At 42.3% G+C, this 10,000-nt stretch overlaps 1 protein-coding gene across 1 annotated transcript in view; it reads right to left on the bottom strand.

Annotated features, from left to right (window-relative positions):
• Nucleotides 1–1,242: 1,242 nt before the first annotated feature.
• Nucleotides 1,243–10,000, bottom strand: part of LOC138945852 (ficolin-1-B-like) — a 122,898-nt gene continuing 114,140 nt past the window's right edge. Inside the window, exons 6-7 of the mRNA XM_070317369.1 lie at nucleotides 2,458–2,625; nucleotides 1,243–1,484 (exon numbers count right to left, since the gene is read on the bottom strand). Of these exons, the coding sequence (XP_070173470.1) occupies nucleotides 1,243–1,484; nucleotides 2,458–2,625 (410 nt within the window). The remainder of the gene's footprint in view (nucleotides 1,485–2,457; nucleotides 2,626–10,000) is intronic.

The following is a 10,000-nucleotide window of genomic DNA, read 5'->3' on the forward strand; positions in this document are numbered from 1 at the left end:
GTAAGTAAGTAAGTTTATCATATCCTGATTCAAAAAAAAATACGATATGATGTTTTATTCAAAACAAACTAAGAAAGTTAAAAGAATACAGAAAAGCGCACTTTACTGCTCAGCGCAATACGCTACCGCTCTATTATGGCTTGCCAATTTAACTTCGTTTTGCTCGTGAAAAGTGAGCGATTTCCTTCTCGCGGGGATTGATTAACCGGTCTTGTCTTGGTGAAAAAATGCAGTGCGTTCAGTTTCATTCTGTGAGTTCGACAGCTTGACTAAATGTAGTAATTTCGCCTTACGCGACTTGTATTAATCGTGTCTTTGAGAGACTGTGTGTGTGTCTGCCTGTGTGTTTGCTAATGCAGCTTCAGATAATTGTCAAATGTAAAAAATAACAACACGAATGACCAAACACACACACACACACACATACACACACACACACACACACACGTACACACACACACACACACACACACATTTACACACACACATACGCACACACACACACACACACATGCGCACACACATACATGCACACATACACACCTACACTCAGACACACGACCGACACCCATTCTTACAAATACAGTTTTTGAACGCATAGCCATTCTTGCTTTTTCCAAATAAGAAAATGTTTAATTGTCAAACATTAGAAACAAAACCAAACTTTAAACATTTGCTCCACTTGTTAAATCTGCAAAGCATAACAACCCGACATTGTAGACTTGAACTGTTTGAACATAAAATAGATAACAGCGTCAACATGTCACACAGTACAGTTGTCAATATGATAAAGACCACAGGTTCATACTCATTTGCATAATTATTGCACCTGGTACGAGCTATCTTTCCAAGAAACGGTCGGCAGATTAAACATAATAATAGATTAGCTTATAGTTTATATATTATATCCATACATTGTTGAATAAAATACTGTTAAAAGCAATCATACTAATAATGGTTAATATGAGTGGTATGATTAATCTTCAAGTATTGCAGTCCACTGCATTTACACAGACAAAAATACGCATATTCTGTTTAATGTTTGGAAATTTAGGAGGATGGTCATCCGGTTTAAAACGGAAAAAGGCAAACAACAAGTGAGATGAACTTATATAAAAGGAAGGTAAAAGGCACAAACCTCCATTGTGAAAGAAATGAACGAAAAAAAGTCATTTTAATGTATGATAACATTTGCTTTGAAGAAAGTACATAGCACAGAAGTAGGTTGCTCACAGCGTCGCTCTACATGGGCCTGATCTTCATCTCAGCGAACTTCATGGAGACACTGCCCCAGGCGCCCCAAGTCAAACCGCCGCCTTTATCAGCACGGCTGCGGGTCTTGTAGTCAGTGTTCAGGTTGGAGTTGAAGCAGGACACGTACCACCAGGCGCCGCGGTACCACTCTGCACAGTTCCCGCTGTACCTGTCGTGGTCCCTGTCCTTGGTGGAGAACTGGTAACCACGGTGACCGGACAGGCTGTCACCTAGAGATGGACAGTCATAGGGAGGTCAGTTTCCGTGTTTGTGTATGTGTGTGTGTGTGTGTGAGAGTGTGCGTGCGTGTGTGTGTGTGTGCGTTCGTGCGTGCGTACGTGTGTGAGTGTGTGCGTGTATATATATATATATATATATGTGTGTGTGTGTGTGTGTGTGTGTGTGTGTGTGTGTGTGTACGTGTGTGCACGAGGGTGCCATAAGCATATATCCGAAGATCGTGAAGGTAAAACCATATATTTCTAATAATATTTAGTTGTTGCTACTAGATACTGGGATGTTCATCTGTCTTCTCTTCACGTCTGTGTTGACGCATACTTTGTGTGGTAGTGACCAGAGCAAATGTGGAGAGACAAAACAGTGTTTGATTTTCATTTTATTTCTAAAGTACATAACAAAAAACCTGTTGTTTTTGTATTTACTGATAACGTTTCCATCCAATACATCCAAACGTCCGATTCAAACAGCCCGAACCCATAATCGACAGTCTACCTCGACGAACGAAAATGGTCGCTCCCACCGAGACTCTCTGCCTCTGGGGTTGTTATTCGCTCTTTCTCGTAACTGAAGCCAAAAGTCGGGTATAGCCGCCTGCCTAGGGCCACTGTCATTACTACCACGGTCCGCACAGGCCGAGTGTCAAAGCGTCGTAACTGAAGCCGTTTGAACAGTTACAACTTAGTTTCTCCAAGACACTGTTTCGTGGTTGGGATTATTTAGCTTTTCTCACTTGTACGGTAAGTTGTTTCCGCTTAACGTTTAGCATTTTACTTCCTGTTCCTAACTTCATAAGCCTTCAGCAAAAACCTGACAGACGACAGGGATAAACTTCTTAAACTCAAAGGTCACATCATGCACGGTCACCATGTGAAATTTGCAACACTCCGTTGTTTAGTTGCGACGAAGTGAAGTTTGCTTCCAACATTTACCGTGAATTGAGTAGTATCATTGTCAGGCACGTACCAGCGTTTCCTCCAGTGAAGTTGTCAAAGCGCAGAGTAAAGTTGTTAGAGACGTCGTCCACGTAAAAGCCGCTGTATGTCGCATTCCCTTTGGTTCCGTTCCACTTGTGCAGGTCCACACGCAACTCGTACCTCTGTGAGGTGGTCAGCTTGTGCAGCTTGTCCAGTCCTGCACCGGGAACACACACACACACACACACATACACACACACACACACACACACACACGCGCGCGCGCGCACACACACACAATAATTCACGACGCGATAATTTGTCTTCGCTAACAGTAAGTACTGGGCTGACCTAGATTTCTTGATATCAGACATGATGACATCACGATTCATTTTGTTTACACACAAGCTGATATAAACGTCGATCTATCAGACTCCAAAGAGGAATTGTACTGCTAACTAACTTGTCGGCGCCGACCCCCCGTATTCACTAATTTCGCTATAAAGAAGGGGGTTGGAGTTTACCAGGGACAGTTCCAGGTGCATGATCTATTCCTCGTGAGAAATAGTGGTATTTGATCACTGTGTATGAGAATTATAGTAGGATTTGTTTTTGTACAAACAATGTCTAAACCCTATCTGTCTTTTTCTCTTCGACAGTGCCTCGCCAGTTTAGAACAAATGTTCAAATGATGACTCAAAATCTGCTTCGTATATCCAGCGTTAGGAGCAGCAGCGCGTATGTTAGAACAAAAATCATAAACTTGCAAACAATTGAATTTTATATTTATATAATTTATGTAATTGTATTTATTGTTTTTGGTCCTGATCGAAGTCATGTTGCAAAATCAGAGAGGGGAGGGGTGAGTTAGGATACGTGTCAAACGCAGCGTATTCAAATAAACAGATACAATAAACAGCCCGTTCCCTTGATCTTTTTAAATCTCCCAAGGTCGATCTCCTTAACCTTCGAAGAGTCTCTCAAATCTTTGTCCACTTTTGGCATGGCTATCCAGAGACTGCAGTGACAAAAGTATGAACAGTATGACTGCATTCCAGCATCTTGTCATCATTCACTCCAATGATATCTCTGTATTTTGTGAATAAGTTAAGAATCGACTAGAAACTTTGTTGGCACCTTTCAAACAAATGTGAGGGGATGGGGGGGGGGGGGGGGTGCGTCGACAAGGTTTTATACCCTATGTTGACCCAAAGTAGGGGGTGGGCGTTTGCTCGATACTGGACGCTTACAAGGTAGTCTACGGTAGTTGTAAGTAAAACCTTTTTCTCTAGCTCTGTTTAACTCCTTGCAGTTCTTTCCTTTTGATTTCGATCATCAGTGATCGATGAGTTTACAGGTGTTCACGTGTAGACAGTAAAACATCTTTGTTTGGACAAGGAAACGATTAAAATGAGCATCACTGAACACATTCTGTTATGAATGTTAAATATTTTGTTTCAGATTTTATGTGATGGATGCTTTACTTTTTTGACACGAGTTTACTTTAACATGTACATGCACAGGTATACCAAAACAAAACACAAACAGTAAGTTATTCAAACACGCTTTAGATTTGCGAAACATAGTTATTTTACAAGATTATTTTAACTCAGTTGTATAATTTTATAACGAACCTAGCCAGAAGTTTCCCTCCAGGTCACCAAACCCATTGCGATATTCCGTCCAATCCCGGTAGAAGTCCACAGAGGCGTCCTGTCTTCTCTGGAAGACCTGCAAAAAAGAGCGGTGTTGACGCTTACGTGCATGGGTGTGCGTGTGTATGGGTGTGTGTGCATGGTTGTGCGTGCGTAGGTGTGCGTGCGTGGGTGTGCGTGCGTGGGTGAGCTAGTTCGTATGGGAGTATCCAATGAACTGCCTTTGAACTCCAGTATGCAGACACATATATATAGAGAGAGAGAGATTACACAATGTTCTATTTATAACTCACGTTGGGAATCCAGAGAGACTTTCTTTGTTTAGTGGGGCACTTACGGGAGCCGAGACCCCCTCAGTACCCCACTAAACAAAGAAAGTCGCGAGGGATTCCCAACGTGAGTTACAATAGAACATTGTGTAATTTCTTTAGTACACTTTAATGCGGTAAGACGTGTGTTGTTATGTTTTTAGCCACATCACTGCGTCTGTTTACATCCCATACAGGGCCTCGACGCCTAATCCGGAAGTCTGTGGTCAATGGGTGTGTTTCGTACATCCGAGCTTGAATGTAGTCCGATCATTTGATGTCATATTTGTCAGCTTCTGTTGTAATCTGTGCTCTCACCTTATATTGAGTTCACACTGAAACACTCTGGGGAACAAAACAAACAAGAGGATTTTTTTTAACTCTTGCAAGACTGCAACACGCTGGAGAATCAAAACATCGGCCAAACATAACGTATTTTGGAAACAAATGTTGCAATTTGTTTCGAACATTTGACGTCACGAGCTCCAAAGTCGGTCTGCTGGCAAATGTGTGTCGCGCGACATTTCAGTGTGCTGTCCTTCACAAAGTTCTATAGATCGTTTAAGCCCGTCCTTAATTGAGCCCGTAGAAGCTTCGCGAAGTCTTTATACCAAAAACCCGCAGCTACGGCGTGGTACTTTGACCCCAACATCGCTTCTCAAGTTTTGACATGCGAAGCTTCGCCGTAGCTCGCAACGAAGTTGGTTTTTTTGTAAGAAGAGTGCTTTTCGATTCAAGATGGACGACGAAATTAGACTTAAATACCATAGTGAAGAATGCATTTATCGACTTTGGTTGACCCAAAGTACAAGAACTAACCTCCTACCTGTATTATTTCATACTGCGATGCATTGACATGTCGAATGAAACTCAAAATCCCAGCGCTCACGCCAACTGGTCCCGGCCGTGCTCAGTCAACAAAATAGAACACATACAATTAACTTACGTCATCATCAAGTACGTAAAGTACAATTTGTGACGTAAAGTACTCAGAAAGAAGCACAACACGCGCTGGTCGAGACTACGCGCATTTGAGACGCCAAGACATGAAAAGATAACTCTCTTTTCCACCATAGTGCCTTCCCTTGGACTGTGACGAAGTCTAGTTCCGGTAGCTTCGCGAAGTGAGCTACGCGTAGTCGACTTCGTCCAATTAAGGACAGACTTTACGGTGGCCTGGCGTAAAATAAAAAGAAATGTTCTTGCAGCACGTACTCATAAGGCTACAGAAAGTAAGTCCCTGTTGTAGGAATTGTGGTTATCATTCATTCTTTAACGTTCACAATCATTATTGCTTGTCCCTTTTAGATCTCACCACAGGCGGAAGGTATCATTCACTGGACCACTACTTTCATAATTATGTCGATATATGAAAGTAGTGGTCCAGTGAACGATACCTTCCGCCTGTGATCTCACACGCAGAAACACTCTGCAGCTTTCAGAAATGTCACAGCGTTCAAGCCGGTTTCATTTCTTAGATGCATTATAGTTGTAATTGGACGCAATTTAAGCAATATCCTTTCCAGATTCATGATGATAAATATAGGTGGTATGACATTTTTCCAATATTTCTGGACTGGAGATTTTGTTTCGAACCGGTGAAAAATCTCTTTTTCCTTGGAGCGCCATTGTTGTTTCCAAGCCAAGTGTTGGAAGATTCTTTCGCAGCTAAAATTAGACATACAGTGAATTTGGACTAGTTTTCACCACGAGTGCGCATGCTCAGATATTTACACAGCGTTTTAGCTCTTCAAAGCGCATGCTCAAATATTTACACAATGGTTTCCTTGGTTTTTCCACAGCTTTACACCACCTTTTACTTTTTAAGACGAGTTTGACCATATAAGGAACATAAATTGCAGTCAAAGAGTGTACTAAATAGAGAATACTACATGGCTTGCTGTGTCGTACCAGATTTACACGAGTTGTTTTTTTAAATAGTGAACTGCGAGCGAAAGCGAGCTGTTCACTATTTGAAAAAGCAACTCGTGTAAATCTGGTACGACACAGCAAGCCATGTAGTATTCTGTTTATCCTACATTTTATACTTCTGTGCCAGATCTAACTAAAAGTCACCGACAGCGCTATTGCCTTTGGATCAACCCGCTTTAGAACTTTACTCAATTTGACATTCACTCCTCCGCCATGACACACACTCTCAAACTAGGACAAAGTAGTTCGCCTTTGTTAACACTGTTAAGTTTAATATTGAACATTTATCAAATAAATTCGAACAACGAAATCATGGTCACTTCAAAATATACCAGATAAAAAGAAAAGCAGTGGCCACAGGATAAAAGAAACCAAAAGGAACAACAACAGCAAAGCATATCCTTCCGCGATAGGATGACAGTCAAGTCGGAGCCAGGCGAGTCGACAGCTTTCAGATGGTCACTTCTCGGTTTGGTGACTGCACAAATATTGGTTGATGCTGATGGTACCAATTCCAACGTGCACAGGCCCTGCAAACAGTGTTGTTAGCGTTTGCTGGGATGTGATTGTGGCAGTGGCAGTGGAGACGGCTGGAGTTGAAGTGGCCGATGCGGGCGAAACCAATGTGTCGTCTGCCGACACTGGCGACAGCTCCGAGACCGGTGCAGTGCCGTTTAGCATCAGACTGAAGCCACGGTGTTCCTCTTGGGAAATGCTGCTGTAATTGTTAATACTCTGGACGTTTTTGTGCCCAGATAGCTGCATTATTTTGGTCGGAGGAACGTTATTCTCGGAAAGTTTCTGCACTAGGAACTTGCGTGCAGAGTGGTTGGTGTACGTCGGGTTGATGATCCCAGCTTTTCTGCACATGTTTATCATGGTTGCTGACAACTTGTTGACTCCGACAGGTTGGCGCTTGAACCATGGACATTCTTCAGATGCAACTTTTGTGTTTGTTGCACAATAGAAGGGGGAACTTGTCTCGGAGTAACCTTTTGGTCGGAGAGCTGCGTATGTTTTGTAAACTGCGACAGGGCAGCGCTCATCGTTCGACGCCCAAGCTTTCGGACAGACATCACGCACAGATTTTGGATTGTCGCCCTGGCATGTTTTGGATTGTCTTTCGCAAAATTGGAGATATTCTCTGCCATTACTGTCTTCATGCAAGGACACGTCTCCCCACTGCATGTGCCTGTGAGGAGTCACGCTGCGCAGACCAAAGTTGACTGTGTTTTGCCACCACAGAGTATTCAGGATTGCTTCTGGATCTGCGACTCCGAGCTGTTTTGTCTGCCACAGCTTGTCAACATCTTCATCTTTCAGCGTTTGGGCCCTGTTAGGTAAGTTGCCACAACCTTCCTGTTTAACAATCTTCTGCTTTGTCTTCACGACTTCTCTCAGTTGTGCAAATTCGGGGCCGTCTATAACGGATGCACAGTACTTTTTAGACTTCAACTGTCGATGGATGCTGCTGAGAAGGCCCCTCAGCGTGGATGGTTCATACTCTTTGCTATCCAGTTTTTTCAAACTCATAAAAAAGAGCAGAGAACTTTGCATAATTCTTGTGGTTGTGTAACCGAGTGCCGTAACACTACGATCACCTCGGGAGGCGAAGTGCAATCAAACAGGATTGAAAATGTTAGGGCTAATTTCTTAGCCCTATAAAAACTGTTATGCAAACCCGAAGGTTTCCATGAACATACAGACAATCGGAAACCACCAGACCCCATCACAAACAGAATTCCACAATACACCTGTGTTGACTTAAACTTAAAGGCCAACAACTCGGGTGCAGAGTCTGCTGTGAAAGGAGCGGTAGCCTCCCCTGTCACAGTTGGATGGTGCTAATGTTTCTTTTGTCCCCGTGTTTCGCCATAAACGTCGAAAGGCGACGTATATATCGTAAACCGTTTTTCGGAGAGTGTTCTTGTTCTTGTTTGTCTGAACAAATGAGTCTATTGGAGAAAAATCATAAATCATGGATGACTCACTTTTTTCTTCATCGACTTCGTCATTCGATCGCGTCATCACCAAACATGTCTTCGAACAGCTCATCACTCAAAAATTCTTTCAGTGTTGACAAATCGGTTTTCGTGGCAGTTGCCATTTTGTTGCAAAAGTAGTTCTTGATGAATATGTAATTACTAATTTACATAGCTTGACCTTCCGGTTGATCCCATGGACTACTAATTCACATAGCTTGACCTTCCGGTTGACCTCATTTACATGATGATTTGAACGATTTTTATCTCACGGGTATCTCTTTCACGTATGTAGGATAAACAGCTTTATACCACCTTTTTAGAGATTAGGCCACCAAAAAAAAATAGTCTGTTTACGGTAACCCGACCGACCCTATTTTTTTCGCGCGACCCTAGACTTTTTTTTGGCATTTGGGGGGGAAAAAAAAAATCTTTTGTTTTTTTTTGCAAAATAACGTAAAAATATGGTTTTTTGGAAAAAAAAAAGAAAAAAAAATCCCGACCTACCGACCCTATTTTTTTGGCCTATGTTACCGTAAACAGACCTATTTTTTTGTTTGCCTTAAAAAAGACGCATTTGACCATATAAGGAACATACATTGTACTCAAAGAGTGTACTAAATATTTTTATTCGCCCATCAGAAACAAATAACTATAAAACTTGAGATGAACACTTGCTATGTGTACGCTTCCTCATGGAATAGTCCATTCATTCCATGTTGGAAGGAGTGGGGGGGGGGGGGGGGGCACTGATAGCAGACCATTGCGGTCAAGGCAGCCTTTAAAAAAATGCCACCGTGTTTCGTTCATGGATGTAAAAGTTACACTTCCTCCGATGGTTCGCATGACATTGAATCCACTTCCCTACATTGAGTAAGCATACAAACATGATTGATACAAATACTGTCACAGTTTCGATTCAGTATGACTACCAGTGTACATTTGCTGGTCCTGTAAACACGATCGACATTTTCTGACGATTGCTGTGCTGTAGCGATGCTCAGTCATGCGTGACCGAAGTGTGTTTTGAGAGGTCCTGAGCGATAATCGCTGTCGCTAAAAAGCCGTGTGCTTGTATGACTAGCACATTTCCGCCAGTGGCCATACCTTAAAATACATTTTGGCAGTACTTGTAACACTCATTTGTCTGTATACATGCTAAATCAAGATATGGTTTAGATACTACAAGTCCACAAACCTGTGACGGGTTTTAAAACATGTTCTGGATGAAACACGCAAGTTAGCGTGACCCTTGTAAAAAGACATCTGTGATCTTTGAAAGTGTGCAAAATAGCCAGGATGAGTGCCTAAAACAACGAAGAAAATTTGAATAAAATAACACGGAAATGAATGTTTAAGTGAAGGTACGTAAATCGGTGCATTTCACGCTTTAACACATGACGGTCAATACAAATTCAGCGTGTTTGGATGTTTTCTGAAAAGAAATCTACTTTCTACTAAACATTGGCGCGACTGAAATTGCTTTTGCAACTGAGGGACGCCCCTCTTGTACTTCGTGACTTCCGCCACGACTTCGAGTCATTAGGAAGAGGGATTGGTTTTTGGGTTTTAATGTCCCTTCAGCAGACAGAAAGAGGGAAAGACATAGACTGAGTGTGTGTGTTTGAGAGAGAGAGAGAGAGAGAGAGAGAGAGAGAGAGAGAGAGAGAGAGAGAGAGAGAGAGAGAGAGAGAGAACGAGAAAGTTAGAGAGAG

The sequence above is a fragment of the Littorina saxatilis genome, linkage group LG13, assembly GCF_037325665.1.
Source record: "Littorina saxatilis isolate snail1 linkage group LG13, US_GU_Lsax_2.0, whole genome shotgun sequence".
NCBI lineage: Eukaryota > Metazoa > Mollusca > Gastropoda > Littorinimorpha > Littorinidae > Littorina > Littorina saxatilis.